At 39.7% G+C, this 16,041-nt stretch overlaps 1 protein-coding gene across 6 annotated transcripts in view; it reads right to left on the minus strand.

Moving 5' to 3' along the window:
• Positions 1-2,183: 2,183 nt before the first annotated feature.
• LOC6543471 (tyrosine-protein kinase Btk29A) overlaps positions 2,184-16,041 on the minus strand; it is a 41,688-nt gene continuing 27,830 nt past the window's right edge. For 3 of the 6 annotated variants that reach the window (XM_015159324.2, XM_001970233.3, XM_026979495.1), the window contains 8 exons: positions 4,758-4,960; positions 4,576-4,692; positions 4,438-4,518; positions 4,244-4,374; positions 3,974-4,102; positions 3,143-3,915; positions 2,932-3,065; positions 2,184-2,870 (listed from right to left, as the gene is read on the minus strand). In XM_015159324.2, coding sequence (XP_015014810.1) covers positions 2,772-2,870; positions 2,932-3,065; positions 3,143-3,915; positions 3,974-4,102; positions 4,244-4,374; positions 4,438-4,518; positions 4,576-4,692; positions 4,758-4,960 — 1,667 coding nt within the window. In that variant the 3' untranslated portion in view covers positions 2,184-2,771. Of the gene's footprint in view, positions 2,871-2,931; positions 3,066-3,142; positions 3,916-3,973; positions 4,103-4,243; positions 4,375-4,437; positions 4,519-4,575; positions 4,693-4,757; positions 4,961-7,556; positions 8,312-14,404; positions 14,641-16,041 lie in introns of those variants that run through there. The other 3 variants (XM_015159325.2, XM_015159323.2, XM_015159326.2) reach the window with 3 other exon arrangements.

Genomic DNA, 16,041 nt, shown 5'->3' on the forward strand with positions numbered 1-16,041 from the left:
GGAGTGCTATCGACTGACTTTCCCTGCCCAAAACATCATTTCTAAGATCGATTTCCATTTAATTGACTCATTTACATTTTAAGAAAGCCGTATCTAGGGGAAGGTCGCCTTAGATAGACATTGCCCCCGGTCTCCTGCCCACGGTTCAGTCGTATCTTAATGGCTCATTGACTATCTGTAATTCGCTGGGTTTGCGCTCATCGGGAGGCCTATTTATGGCCGTGCTCACAACAAATAACGCCGCTTGACTGCGGTTATGTAATGCGAGACCGCGATCTTGCCTCCGGCGAATCGATCCGCCCGCCGACCCACCAATTTATGGACCACTGCTGCGGTGGCACATAGACAGCCTTCACCCACACACGTGCCTAATGGAGCATGACAAATTATTGGCAGGGAAACCGCGATTAAATTTTATTGGAAAATCGTTTACTGCAAAATTGGGATAGTTGTATTTTTTTGGGAAAAACTATTAAAAGTAAAAAGAAACAACTAAATATGAAACGTACGTATCAAAGTTACTGAAAATAAAAATTGTCAACTTAAATAAAAACTTTCCCCATTGAGCAGAACATTCAATTGTTTTTTGTTTAATTTTTGTTTGTTTATTTCGTTTATTTTCCAATAGTAGGCCATAGAACATAATAAACCACATATAAAAATCCAAAATCCAGTATAAAGATGATGTTTTTATATTTCAGACCTCCATACTTATGTGGCATAATTTCAGGCTAAATAGCAATGTTATCAGCAAGTGAAGCAAAAATGTCTTTAAGCGGGAATAGAGTTTTAGATTCTATGAATTTATAAAATATATATAAAATTTCATGAATAAATTGCATTTTTCTTTAGTCGGCGGGCGAGAAAAACCGCAACGCTCCTCAAAGCTGGCTGTGATATGAATATTGCTGACAACATGTCACCGCCACTTTGAAGACAGTTGAAGTTTTCACTATTGCGAATTGCACGAATCCCCAACTATGCATAAAACATCAGAGAGCAGCAGCAGCAGGAGTATTTTCGGTTCTTTTATTAGCAATATCACGTTGATGATTTTTGGTTTTGTTTTTATTTTTCTGGGAGTGGGTTTCATGGCAATAGACGTATTTCGTATTTATATCGTATCGTTTATCGTATGTATTTATATATAGCTCTATATGCATAGGCGCAAGAAATCAACTAAGCCGCGTATTATAAGTTAGTAGTGTAATGTAGATTGCATACGTGTATGTTGACCGTAGTCTGGATAGTGGCTACTGCAAGGATTTTGCGGATGGGCAGGAGAAGACTCTATCCCCAATCTGCCCTTCGCTCAGCAAAAGGAATCATCATAGATAGACATTACCAGTTTTCTTGATCGGCTAATGCTACATATAGTCGTACGAAGGACGCTTACTAGCTACCACATTCATATAAACATAGACACACCTTTGCGGTTGCTGTGTATAGTTCGTATCTCGTATCAAAATGCTGTATCAAAAGTTTTACAAAATGCGCTTTTGGTTTGCGTGTTGGTGTTTCGGCTTGTTTTGTTGCTTTGTTTGCTTTCTGTTTGGTGTTCTCTTGTATAGTCTGGCTATAAGTCTATTTGAGTTGCATCTATTTTGGTTCTGTTCTCATTGCTTCGAATTCTTCTCGGCTGAACTTGGCTCGCAAATGTTTTGGTGTGAAACCGAGTTCTGTGCTAGCAGTCTCCAAAATTTTGCAAATGAATACCAAAATAAGAGGGTGAATTATAATAAATGTGTATCGTACATTTTATTTGATTTTCGTTTTTCTTTTCTCTTTTGTATTTCTGGTTGCTTAATCAAATGATAAAATTAATTAAGTAAAACTTTCATAAAAATACGATAAAATATGTTTATAGATATATCGATTCATATCGCATAGACATTGAAAAAAAACGAAAGAATTCAGTTAAAATATATAGCATATCGTATAAATTTCTCGTAATTATACCGCATTTGTATTTGATTCATACTTTGAGCGTGGGAAAAGCCATCGCAAGATCAAAATTAAATAAAAATAAAAATCGTCTGCAAGAATTAAACAATAAATCACAAAACTTAAACTAAGCACGTACAAATGTAGTCTAAAAACTGTTTATGTTTCTTGGCGAACTTCTCTTATCATCCTTCGGTTCCTTCATCCTTTATCAGTTGTGCAAACATTTCGCTTTCGACTTGAGGCTTACATTTAATATTTAATGCATAATCAGTTTTCTTGTTTGTTTGTTTCTATCATTCTTTAGGGATAATCATATTTTACTTAGCACAGTGGCTCGCTATTTAAAAAAGCACATTTAAATATCATATCATATGCATGTATCGTTATAATTTTTTAAATCGCTTTCGGTATGTGAAGTGTATCAAAAATTTGACTATTAACTACAGTTTTCCATACTTTATGCATTTCCGTTTTCTCATTTAATATAGTTACTATATGTGACTGTCAGTTGTTGCGCTTCGTATCTCACCGACTAACAGTTAACGCGTTCATAAACATAATGATATCATTCGCTCAGCTCTAATTCTATAAATTAATCCAAATATACCATAATCATATGGGGCTTGTGCCGTAATTTAAACTGGCACGCGCTTAACTAAATCTTATGGTTCATATACAGTATGTGTAAATCTAAATATATCTTTCTTTCGCCCCTTTCGTAACCTTAAATGTAATGCCTTTAACGTTCTTTAATATCTTAAGATGCTTCAGTGTGTTCAGTGCGTGTTAATTTCAGGCGATGGGTGCCGCAATCTGTCCGCTCCTTAGTCGGTAAGCGTCTGGGCCACAAGAGCCAGCTGATCCATGAGCACACGGAACGCGGGACGCTCCTCGGGTCCATGTGACCAGCACAACTTCATGACCTATGAAAAATGATTACCAATTAAAAAACTCTGTCAAGATCTATATGTACAATGAACTCACATCATAAATCTCCTTGGCACACGACTTTGGTTTCTCTAGGATAATTCCGCGCTGCACACGCTCCACAACCTCGGTATTCTTGAGGCGACCGTATGGCATCTTGCCGCAAGTGAAGATCTCCCACATTAGCACACCTAAGACGGCGAAATAATAGATATTAAGTTAAGAATTCAATACGTTAGAGTTTCAGTTGTGCGGGACAAAGACTCACCGTATGCCCACACATCGCTCTTAGAGGAGAAGCGCGTGTAGTTGAGCACTTCGGGCGGGGCCCACTTGATGGGGAACTTGGTTCCGCCAGAGCTGGTGTACTGATCGTCGAGGACGTATCGGGCCAATCCAAAGTCGGCCACTTTGACGACATTCTCGGAGCCCACGAGGCAGTTACGGGCAGCCAGGTCCCGGTGAATGTAGTTATGGCGCTCCAGGTAGGTCATGCCCTTGCTCACCTGTATGCACATGTCCAGGAGCAGACCCATATTACCAATCAGAGTCTTCTCATGCCGCCGCAAGTAATTCAACAAGGATCCGTGCTTCATGTACTCGGTCACGATGTAGATGGGCCGGTGCTTGGAGCAGACGCCATATAGCTGCACAAGATTCGGATGCTGCAGCTTGGTCATCACCTTGGCCTCCTCAATGAAATCGTCCTCGGACATGGTTCCCTCCTTCATCATCTTGACCGCTGTATCGATAGACCCACGCCACTTGCCGCGCCGCACAACACCAAACTGCCCCGATCCAAGCTCCTCCATCAGCATCAGCTCCATGGGATGGATTTCCCATTTGTCGTGGGATAATCCCGCCGTCGGTGGAACTGGGCGATCGCAGGGCGAGGATTTGAGTCGGCAAGCCAATCCGCCAGAGTTGTGCCGATGGTAGTTGATCAGATCCGGAATTGTTTCACAGCAATGCTTCTCACTCAAATAATACTCGCAGCGAGCATTTTGCTTGATGTGGTAGTGCTTCACATGCGACTGTGGACTATGGATAAAATTACATTATTATTCATACTTATTTTGGTTGCTTCGCTCAAACTTACACTTTGGTATGCAGCGATAGTGTGTAGAGACCCTTGGTCGATGACTTCCTGACCACAAAGCAGCCCTCCTTGTCCCCTTGCTTCAGCAGGGACTCGGCTCTCTGTCGTGACATGTCGCCCACATACCATCTAGAAAAAAACAGAAGCAGAATCGTTAGTTTCCAGTCTGATCTTTTGATTTTTTCTTCAATATAATAAATTGCCTCGTTCTTGTATTATTCAATAGTTAGTCGCTAGATGATTTATTATTTGAAAAATGGTTTTACTCACTCATAGCGCTCCAGGCCAAGAAGTGCCTTCGGCTTGACGTAGTTGCTGGGTATATAGCCGACATTGCCCAAGGCATCTTTGACCTTCCACCAGTGCTCCTGTGAGTCATCTATCACTTCGTATTCGGCATTCTGTTAGTAAATCAGCCGTATTAGCTTTGCGCTTACAGGAAAAAGAGGTTTCGTAACCCTTACCTTTTCAAGCGATAAATCACCGCCTTCGATGGCCTTGAATGGATAGAGAGCCACCACAAGCTTGACAAAGTGGGAATTGTCCTGTCCAAGAAGCTCAAATTAGAAAACATTGCTAATACATTTCATAAGTTTTTCTACCTTGGCTTTGGAATTTGGTGTTCCGGGGGTGGGTATACCGCCAGGCATATTGGCATCCAATAGAGTTCCGTTGCCGTTCAATAGAGTTGGGGACTGCTTGAAAGTTGTCAGCGAGGACTGTTCGAATTGAAAGTTGGTTAGATGCGGCTTTAATTATGGGGCTATGTGTCTGTTGAACTAACCTGAGGCTGCAGCGATGTGGGCGTGCAACTGCCGCCACCTCCTCCTCCGCCTAGGCCAAGGCTGCCTCCGCCTCCCAATCCGCCGCCCACTCCTCCGCCGAGACTCCCGGAGCTGTTGTGCTGCAAGCTGAACTGGCTGTTGGTCGTGGAGCTGTTGGGGCTGATGCTGCGCGTTGAATTCTGGGCTGGAGAACTGCCGTTGCCTGCAAAATGCAAAAAGAAAACCAAACTGATTAGAAACCTTGTACAAGTTCGTTGCTGAAGTCTTTTGTTCGCTCAAGTTTGTTGCTTAAGTCTTACAATTAAATGAACGTCTTAGTCTTTCATTTTGCAGTAGCCGTTGCATTAAGTAAATAAAACATAAATAGCATATATATTTGATATAAAATCAAGCTATGCTGCTTAAGCATAACGCGACTATTTTGCTTAGTGTGCCATGTACTACACTCAAATCTACATTTAAACATTTTCAGGCCCCAGGGCTGTCCGATTAATTAGCCATCGACAAATATCGCAAAATCGCCTTATGCTGTCTGGTTTTTTTGGTGGCTTGCGATTCTTGCCAAGGTGATAATTAATTAGACGCTGGCCAAGCGCTGACACTGAACATTGACAAGATTTTCAACGGTTCAAGGCGCCCGCGCGGTCGCCCACAATTCGCAGATAAATCAAAGACATCGGGCATTGGAAAGCTTTTTGATGAGCTGCACGGACTTTGCTCGGCTTAATACGATTTCAGTGTTTGCCAACTGGGGTTTTTCGAGAGCCCGTCAATAATAATAACGTTAGCTCGAAGTGAACTCGAAGTGTAACCCCAATTAAAGCAAAAATAAATAAAGATAAATAAATGAAACTTAAATGCCAGTCGAGAGCAGTCGAGTTTCGGCATTTGAGTGGGCGTCTCTTATGCAATCGCCCTCAGCAAATGAGTCAACTTTTCGCCTCATGATACACATTTTGCTGTCTGCCTTAATTTTTTGGCCTGATATTTTGATTTTCTGGCGCTGCCACCACTCGGAATCCACTTTTGCATCGGATGAGCAAATGGAGAAGTGCTTCAGGTAGGCGCCTGCTCGAGAATCGCGAGCGCCGAGCGGCTAAAACAAAAGTGAAGGTTAATCGCAAAGCGAAAGTGACTGCCAGCGGCTTTAGCGATTTCCCAACCCGCCATCTACACGTATTGCTATAAGTTGATACAAAGTATGGAAGGAGAAAAATTGCCCTGCAGTTTGCAACTGGTTGCCGCCACTGGCTTTCAATTGATAAGCCAATTTTCTCAATATCACAGAAGCACAAAGCAGCGGTGCGCGCATTTTTCATGTGAAAACTTGTTGCGTCTGGCCCGCCCCCTTTTTCCACCCGTTCTCACAAACAAGCCAAACAACAGCGTTACGAGGAAAACGTGCCGGCAAAAGATGACAAAAGGCTGGGAGGCACCACTCCAAACTACGTAGTACGTACAATGCGGCACAATACGGCAGTTGGGTATCCGTACCCGTACTCGTGCCCCTGCATTGATGCAAGATTGAAACCGAAAATAGAAAGTTTTCTTTCTTTCCCAGCCAAATGCACACAATCGCACACTTGCCGGTTGTTAAAGCCGTGTTCAAGCTTTTGTTTGGCCATTTTCCATGCAAATGAAAAGCGCTCCAAGCATTTTCTCTGCTTACATATACTTATAATGAGAAAATTGCTATCTTTGATGTCTGACTTCTTCCGAAAGGTTGCAGTATTTTGTGTTTTGCTTGGTTGGGAAAAGTTCAGATATTCTTTCCAGTAACTTAGTTTGATTATATTGATTTTTAAATTAATTATACTCGAAAAATATCAAATTATTTTTAGTAAGAGTAGGAAGAAAGGCTTAAATTGTTAACCACTTTTTGAATGACAGAGTATTAAAATTCATAAGTCCACAACTGGATTTTCCCGCTGCACAGCCACTTGAGTATTTAAATCATTTTTAAAACACTGGTAAATTGCCAAACGGAAGTACATATTTTATATATGCACATAGCCTGCAACTCTATTGTAAATTTTCTATAAGTGGACAGGGGAGATACTAGAGGTAAGCATGCATTTTCGACTTAGCGAGTGCCACATCAACAGGTGCGTTGCATTTCCAGGCCCACTTGCAACATTTGTCATTACTATTGTACAGGTATTTACAGCTAATTGTGTAATTGTGCTTTGTCTCTGCCCCGCTTTTGCCGCCCCTCCTCCATCGACCCCTTTCAACACTCCTCTGCCAACAATTTGTTATGCAAATTGCTATTCTTGTTATTGCCATTAAGGCAGCTCTTGTTGTTGCAGCTGGTGGTGCTCAGCCTCGAACCGAGTGTTTGTAGAAATCAAAGGCTGCAAGACTTTCAAACACGTGTTTGCTTCTTTGTTCTCTATTCTGTATTAGTAATTCCAAGCAGGTGAAACTTATCAAAATGCTTGTGCGATGACTCAAACACAGCAGCGCAAGAAAACGCCCACAAAAGTTACAAACAAGATCAGGGTCTACAAAAAATTAAGGAGCGCACTGAAAAAAATATTGAAATTAAAATAAATGCCATATAATTGTGTGCATATAATTGCGTGAAAATGGCAAATATGTATAATTGTAAATAAAAAAGGCAGTTCAATTAGGGAAGACTGACTTACATAATATTGTGTAAGCTTCTTGTTTTATTTCATAAAACTATAATTTGGACCACTAAGACACGCAACTACTTTTATTCGCTAGTAAGTGGAACTTCTCAATAAAAAATAGGACCAAAATCAAATCATAAGACCACGATGATCCCATCTTACCCAGCTTCAGTGCCGATAAAAGCATCATAGTTCAGCTTCAGGGAAAATGTGCTGTGAAGACTTCGGAGGCTCCACTCGGTTGAAATTCCACTGTTTGGTCGGCGATATGTTGCAGTAATTGTGTCAATTCACTTTCACATAAATCGCTTGTTCGGTTTTTATGTTTCTTCTTTTGATTCGATTTGCAATTCTTTGAACTACAGTTTCAGGTTGTTGGCAAACTGGTTTCCCAGTTGCTTCCTTTTTGCAATCTGCAGTTGTTATTTGTTATTATAGTAGTTGATGTTGCTGTTGCTGTTGCTGCTTTGCTGTTGACCTTTAAGCGTTTCCCATTCAGCGATGCTGAGCGGCTTTTACCGTTAAAGCGGCCCACGAATAAAAAAAACTCAGAGCTTCCTGTGCTCAAGATTTTATTTCTAGTGATCTCGACTTGCGCTGCACATTTATAATTATTTATTTCAGCAATATCTGATGTCTGCTTTCACGCGATGGCCAAAGGCGTCGCCATCTTGAAAACATTTTCCATAGGCCGTAACTAATTTTCCGTGTTCTGTCATGAGTTATGTTTATAAACTTTGTTATTTCATTTTATTTACGACACAAATCGAATGACAACAACTGTTGGAATGGATTTATTATGTCTGAGAAATTTCTTTCTCCTTTATATCAAATCAATTTTTACTGCGCGACGCGAACTGTTTCAGTTAATGTTTAAAAGCCAACTGACTGAAATGGCAACTGAAATTTTTTTAGCCAGACAGCAGCAACTTGGCCCGGAGAAAAACAACAGCAACAGCAACAGCAGAAACAACTTCCAACACACGGAGGCCATAAACATAAAGTAAAACTTAATTGTAGCAGTGGAGAGCGGAGAGTGGAGAGAATGGAGAGCAAAAGCAGCAGGCTCCACAAAGCAGAAGCCGCCAAGCGAAACGACGACAACTTGAGCAACATAAACAAACACTGGGAGTAAATCTGTGTAACTTGTAACGATTAATCTATATTTATAATAAAATTAATATTTTTTATGCACGACCTAACTTTAATGGAGTAAAATGCCATTGAGGCGGATACCTACTACACTTCCATTTAAATAAAAAATAATACACAAAACCTTAAAATTTATAGAGGTTCATGTTCCAGAAATATACACAAATTTCTAACATCATAAATACAGATTCTTTGTTACAATAACAGAAAGAATGTCCCGTTAATTTATCTTTTCAAGTGTTGTAATTGACATATGCAATGGCAATAATATGTATTTTTTGCCGGTGTATCTACAAATACACATGTGCTTATGTATATACATATATCACCGATCAAGGTGCAGAGTTGAGACCCAGCTCTTCTGTTTTTAGGCTTATGAAGCTGCAACTATGATTTTTAATTTTTCTATTATTTTTTGTTGTATTTACCAAGCGATGCTCCGTGAACTGTAAAATGAATTTTCTTTGAATGTTAACGGTAAAGTTTCCATTATGCTCATACGCCGGAAAAAAACAACAAGCGAGATTACAACAATAACATCAATGTAACGAAACAAAACTTTTGAACTTTGCCTGTACGCCAAAGTTTTTGGAGAACAAAAAGCACGAAAAACTCACTTGTATAATAGCAAAGTGTGTGGAAAAAAGAAAAAAGCCGCAACACACAAGACGAAATAAAAAGGCAGTTTCTTTTGTTACTTCTGCTTCTTTTTTGCGAAGATGAAGCAACAGGCGGGAAATTTAGCGGGCGTGAGCGAGACAGGTGATGTCTGCACACCTGCGCAGGTGTTTTGCAGTTGTGTGTGTGTGTGTTACCGGTAGCTAATGAATATGAATCGGTTGGCAGTAGCAACAAAAGTTGCCAATGCGCCAGCAACATGTGGCTGACAGAATATTGCATGAATATTATAAGTTAAAGTAATTTGTTATAAACAAAAAAACATTTTCTTTAAATATTTATATATTGTTCAACAACAATTTTAAATGTATTTTTACACATAACCTCATTTAATTACCACTTTATAATTAACTTGCATGTGGTACATCAGAATTTAAATTTATCTGTTTATTTTGAGCAACAAAAATATCCTAGTGAATATGGCATTTAAAACTTTACTTTAGTTCTATCCCGTTTTATTGTGCAGCTCCACTCTGCCTGAAAGTAGGCAACATTGTTTTTAAAATATCAATTGTGGCAACAATCAGTCGTGTGGTAAGAAGAAACGAATAATAGTAGAGGTAACAGAGAAAATATGATATCCATGCCAAAGAAAAAAGGCAGTTGGCACACGCTTAAACGTTAGTTACTTAAAGTCCATTTAACGCCTTCAACAACTGAGCTGGTAAATATGCAGGAAAACTCGGAAAAAGACAAGACAGACTGACTAGAATGCAAGTGTAAAAATTAACCGTGTTTCTATACAAAGTAACAGATAAATTTCAAGCATCTTACAGCCATGAAACGCACTTCACGTAAGAGCCGAATATAAGTATAGAAAAAATTAAGGTTAAATGTTTACATCCGAGGCTCATAAAAAAGCGTGTGAAAAATTGTTAACTAATTGGCAAGTTGCATGCGGCAAAGAAAACAAATAATTACACGCAAATTGTTTGAAAAATTGTGCAGTCAGCGACACCAGCGACAACAAATATTAACAATAACTACAACAATGCAGTAATAGCAATCAAACAGGAAACGGCAAAAAGACATACAACAAATTGTAATCGTGGCCGCGACTCTGTTTATGTTTTTGTTTTGGTTTTTGTTATGCAAATGTGGGTTAATAACATTTTAACGCATGCGCCATGAATGCAAAGCTTTGCGGCAAGCAAGATACCCCGTGGAATTCTAATCATTTCGCAGCTATTTTATTCAGCTGGCAGAACATAGTTTGTCAAGTTGATTGAAATGTTTCTCGCGAGTATCTCATGGATTGGTGCTGGGTGTTCCTTTCTCCAATAACTTTACACGACTTGATTAATTGCCACAACTGTAAATGGCTTAGCCAATTTATGGCAAGAAAATGCATCGCATTATGCATTCGATTTGGTTTTGCATTCTGGCATTCAATTAATGCCAGACGGAAGTGGCATTTGAGTGGGTAGTAAAAAAGTTTGCAATAAACAATCAGTCAATTTCTTTAGGAAGATAGTTCCAGAGACTGACAGCCAAAGCTACTGGAATTAAATACTTCAATAATTTACATGTAACTTTATGTAACTTGTACTTTTTATTACGAAATAAAACTTATATAGTAATTTTTAGTTGCAGTAACTCTTTGAAAATAGAAAACTAATTAAATACTATTTATTCAGATAACTATTATATTGAATTTACTTTTTTGTTCTAACTGCAGTAAATGGATTTGTTGAATATATAATTTTAATACTTTGTAAATAGGGTATTTAAGATCGGCAACTTTATTTAGAAACTTTATTAATGTCCCTTGGCCATCCGATTTTCAGTTTGTTGTCACATTATGCAACTTTTTAAATTCATATAAATCCCACGTCCGAATTCCCCCGAAAAACTATATCCCTAGGTGATCGACGCCTGCCTTAAATCACTTGAAAAATGCAAACAAAGCTGTTGGGATTAGGGGCCGCCCCTAAGCGATTGCCACGCCCCCCGTGGGGTTTTATGTCCCCAATTAACACAATATAAAACAAACCTCGAACAAAGGAAGAAATAGTCGGGGACAAAGCGAAATCAATCGGACCAATTTGCATATGAAAAATGACGTCAAAATGAAGCGGGCGTTGCTGCTTGATTTGTTTTTGAATGTGAAATATTTTTTGGGTTTTCTGGTTGATTTCTACCCGCAGCTTGCAGCGGCGAACTATGGTTTTTGTTTTATTTTTATGCATTTTTAATGAAACCCAGAGACCAGAGGCAACAGATGGAAATTGTATTTATGACAACGAGGAATCCCTACGTATACTCGTATGCCTTAAAACTCAAAATCATAAAGTTGATAAGCAACTTTTGAGCTGCGCACTGACCTTGGTGCTTTATGGTTTGTTATTTCGGTTTTTTTTTTTATTATCGGTTTAGCCTGAAAGACATTTTTCCATTTTCAGGCGGTCTTGTCAGTCTTGTCAATAACTTAATGATTCGCATCTCGATGCAAATTGAATTTACAATAAATAAAAGTGGTCAACCGGATGGTAAGATCTTGGGTACTTCGGCATGGCAACTGAACCACTGAGCCAAGAACGGAGATCGCGGATGGGTGAGCTAGCCCAGGTGCAGAATTGCACGTATGGAGCTTCGTGCCCAGAAGCAAAATGAAGCTCCATGGTCTGAAGAGTCACCGATTGCTGTGTCGGGCCAAAGACAATTTACAATAATATTTAAATACGCTTTTTGCAACTGCTTTGACTCGCCAACTGGTTTGGTGGCTGCCCAAGTTAACTTAACTTAACTTAACCCGACTTGAATTGAGTTAAGTTGAGCTGAGTTGAGTCGAACGTGCCATTGCCGGTTCACAAGATTTGCGTCTCTGGCGTTTCAGTTTCAATTTCAGTTTCTGTTTCTGTTTTCGGTTTCGTTTCAGACAAATTGAACTGAATGCGAATCCCGCGAAGGCTATTTGGGGTAAATTGGAAATGGTATCGCACTGGGCTACAATTGGGTTTCCTATCGGTAAAGTGTATAAATTCTAGCTAAACACGAGTAAGATCAATTTTTTTGGTTTGTGACAGGTGTGCCGCCTTAATAATTAGCATCTGCGTCAAGTTTGCGGTGATTTCGCATTGCGACACGAACTTAGTTCTGTGACGTCATGGCAATCAACCGTTTTCACTTAGCAAAATGATGTGAGGTAATTACTACAAATATTCTACATACATTTTTGCACTAAGATTCAAAAGACCACCTAAAAGAATACGAAAATCACCATTATCCACAATAATACACCGAGAAAACGCGTTGAATACGCAGCTCGACATGCACATGAAAACGTACATAGAGCAACAACTGGAAAATAAATTGAATGTTTCTGGTCAATTGATTCGGTCAACTTTAAAGCACCGACACATTCAACAAGTGGCTGTGTGGGACAGAGACAGAAGCTGCCAATGGCTTGTGCTTTTGGCTCAAATTGCAAATGCAAATTGCAAATTTTTGTGGTCATTGTTAAGTAAAGGCCATAAATAGACCCACACAGCCAGTCAGCAACAATGCAATAATTTTATTGTCAACTTTGGCATGCCAATCAGCCGAAAGAAAAGAAAACAAAGCAAAATGAGCACACAGTAAAACCGAAAGTCTAGCTAGATAAAAAAGCACACAAAACGCTCCAAGTGGGGCGTGCTAAAAAAATGGATGAAAAAGGGGGACAAAGTGGGGGCCTAGAGCAGGCATGATGGAGCAGCTTTCAATCTTCGTCGTATCTCATACAAAATTACTATGCAAAAACCGACTTTTCGATTGGCATTGATGCATCTGCCTGGAGAGAATCGTAGAATCTGCCATTTTACCCTCCCCATCGTGGCACTTTCGGTTTTATTGCGACTGGATACTGGATGGATGGATGGCTGGGATCCGCTCTTCGGGTTTTCTTCTGGGCTTGGTCGACGACTGCTAATTGATTTCAATTATGCAATTGCCATGTCTACTCCTTTGTTCTTCTGCCTTTCTTTATCGTGTGCCTGGCATCGTCTCGCCCTGCCGCTGTCATATGTTCTTATGCATGCTGCATTGCTGACGATCATCTAATAACCGCCTGCCATCCGAGCCATGGCCATATAATCATGATAATTGTCAGGGAGCGGAGATCCAAGAGCGGCCAGCACCGATCCCATCCACAGACTGTCGCTAAATGCTGGCTTGGCTCAAGCACTCCGAGAAAGACTCATGTAATAAAAGAAGTTTTCATTTTGTATCACTAGGTCCTCTGATATTTACGAGTAGATATTTGTAAGCATTTAGCAAATTACACATCTGTTTTACATTCGTTGCAATAACTCTGGCTATCTTGATCTATATCTTTTAACATTTTAACACCTTGCCGTTCCCAGTTTAATGTTGAAGCTAGCTGATCTAAAGACCAAGTATTCCGCTCAGTGCAGGATTCGACTGACTGCTGCATTGGAAGGCAATCATCACCAGCGACGCCTCTGCGGGATGACTTGGCCGCATCTGCTATGGAAGTTGAGCTTACGCTTTGCATGCTATGTGGCAATACATATCAGAATTGGATATGGATCCCCTCCTGCAGATGGAATCTTGTTTACAATTGGCATGGCAAAGCCTCTAGAAATGTTTACGCTGCAATATATTTACGTAATTGATGCACTCTTTGCGCCGATTGCCTGCAAAGGATTAAAATCATTTGTTTTCTTTGGGAAAACTTCCGCTTTATGTAAACAAACAAAGAACCATAATACGAATCTTATCGGAAAGAATATATATTTTAGATATTGAAAAGATTGTTTGCACAGTACTTGGATGGACGCAAGAACTTGGAAAATCGCAGAACTTTTTTCGTTTTTTACACTCATGTCAAGATTGCACTGCAGATACATTGACCAAATATTTAATCACAAGTACTCTTAGGCATGACAAAAATTTCACTGGCAGATATTATGTAAATCAATCCCTAATGCTTAAGCCGGTTATAGTCATAAATTTTACTTAAAAATCAAAGCGACAGAACCTGTATATTGTTTTTCTAAGTTATGTGTTAACACCCCAAATAAATGGTGTTAGTACTATAAATTGTTGTCAATTTATCGGTATTGTTCTTCCCGTGATGTTTGCTAGATTAAGCCAAAAATAGTTTTGTACATCTTATTAGAGCCGCGAAGTAAAACACTTTTGGACTGGTAAACGCCATTAGGCGACTTCATATTTACCTTCTTTGGTTTTGGAACTGGTCAGGCTGTGACCAATGTGGTTCCAGAAGTTGAGTCGGCAGCCGAACACCTTCATTTCCTTGACCCGCTCCTTCATGTTGCCAATGACGCTCGTTTCGGCCAACCTCACGCAGGGAATCATTTGGGAACGGATGAGATCGCTACCAAAAACGCTGGCGTTGCACACGCGTTTTTAAACTCGAGTTTTGGGCACTATTTTAATTGAACTTTTACTGCTGACAGGGGGAGAAATAAATTTGTTTGAGCATTGACGTATTCGTGGGTCATTAAAGTTGAGTTGGGCAAGCGGTTTCGAAGCCATTCGAAGCGATTTGTGCTTGTTTTGCTTTTGTTTTGCACCGATTTGTAATTGCGATTTCTTAAAGTCACACATAATGAGCTTCTGCTCAAGTACGACGCGTTTGCGGAAGCAAACTACAACACTACTTAAAGTCCATCAAATTCATGGATGCCTTAATTGCCCAAAAGGCAAAAAATGCCTGGCCATTGAAACAATCAATCAAAACAACAACATAGCCAACAGAAGAAGCCGACGAAATTTCAATTCCTGTTTTGGCAATTGAATACAAATATTGGAGGCATGATTTTAACTACCTCGTGTACACATGAAACCCCCATAAATCAAACACATTCTGCATTTGACTTATGCTTTGTTTGCAGAACATCAAACGTGTCTCGTTTTTATAGCGAATTCCTCGAGACGGGCTCGAGAGTTTCCTTAAAAATGCTTGGCACAGATTGCAGCTGAGAAGCAGATGAGCGAAGCTCCTAAACAATCGGGGTTAGCCTGCTGCAAATGCTAATGATGCTGCAAATGCTGCAGCCAAAGTCGGTTGAGGTTGCCCCCATCATTATCGACAATCATCATCAGCTTCATTGATTTTCGCATTGTAATTGTTCGAGTGAATCGCAGCAGCCGAAGATTAATAACGATTTCCATGCGGTGGAAGCTAATGACGCATCCAAACTTTAAAACCAAAATTGATTTATGAGGCTTTGAAGTAAGTAGAACAATTTTCATTTACTTACAGCACGGTACTACTACAAATTAGGCAAGTGGAAACCTTGAAACAAACAAAACGCACCCAGTCAAGAGAAAAAACGCCATCAATAGCAATCTGAGACAACAATCTATAGCCGTGGGCAGAGGAGACCTAGGCGCAGTTCATTGAGCTCCACTGTAACGCACACACTCGCCTGGGTGTCTCTTCTTTTCATTATTTTTTTTTTCATTTTAGTAGCAACTGTTGGCAACATAATTAACATCAATTTCAAGTCTTTTCTATCCAGTTGGTTCCTTAATTCAGTGGAACAAACCAACGAAATCTAATGAACTTTCAAAATGATTAACGATGCTCGGCGTGCGGTTTACGCAAAATGGGCGAGGTGCGGTTTCTATAATTAAAGTCTATTTACAGACGGATTGGTAGGAGCTTGATAAACAGTTAAACCGATATCTAAATGATCAGGTGTGGACGGAATTTGATTGGAAATGTATCTTATAAAGTGCTCAAAGTTATGTAGTATAAAGGCGAATCAAGGTAATAAACTAAAAAAGCGGTGTAGGTGTACAAACATGATATAATATAAACTGTTTTTATAAGAGGTCCACCGAA

The sequence above is a fragment of the Drosophila erecta genome, unplaced genomic scaffold, assembly GCF_003286155.1.
Source record: "Drosophila erecta strain 14021-0224.00,06,07 unplaced genomic scaffold, DereRS2 tig00000055-arrow-pilon, whole genome shotgun sequence".
In the NCBI taxonomy this organism is placed as follows: Eukaryota; Metazoa; Arthropoda; class Insecta; order Diptera; family Drosophilidae; genus Drosophila; species Drosophila erecta.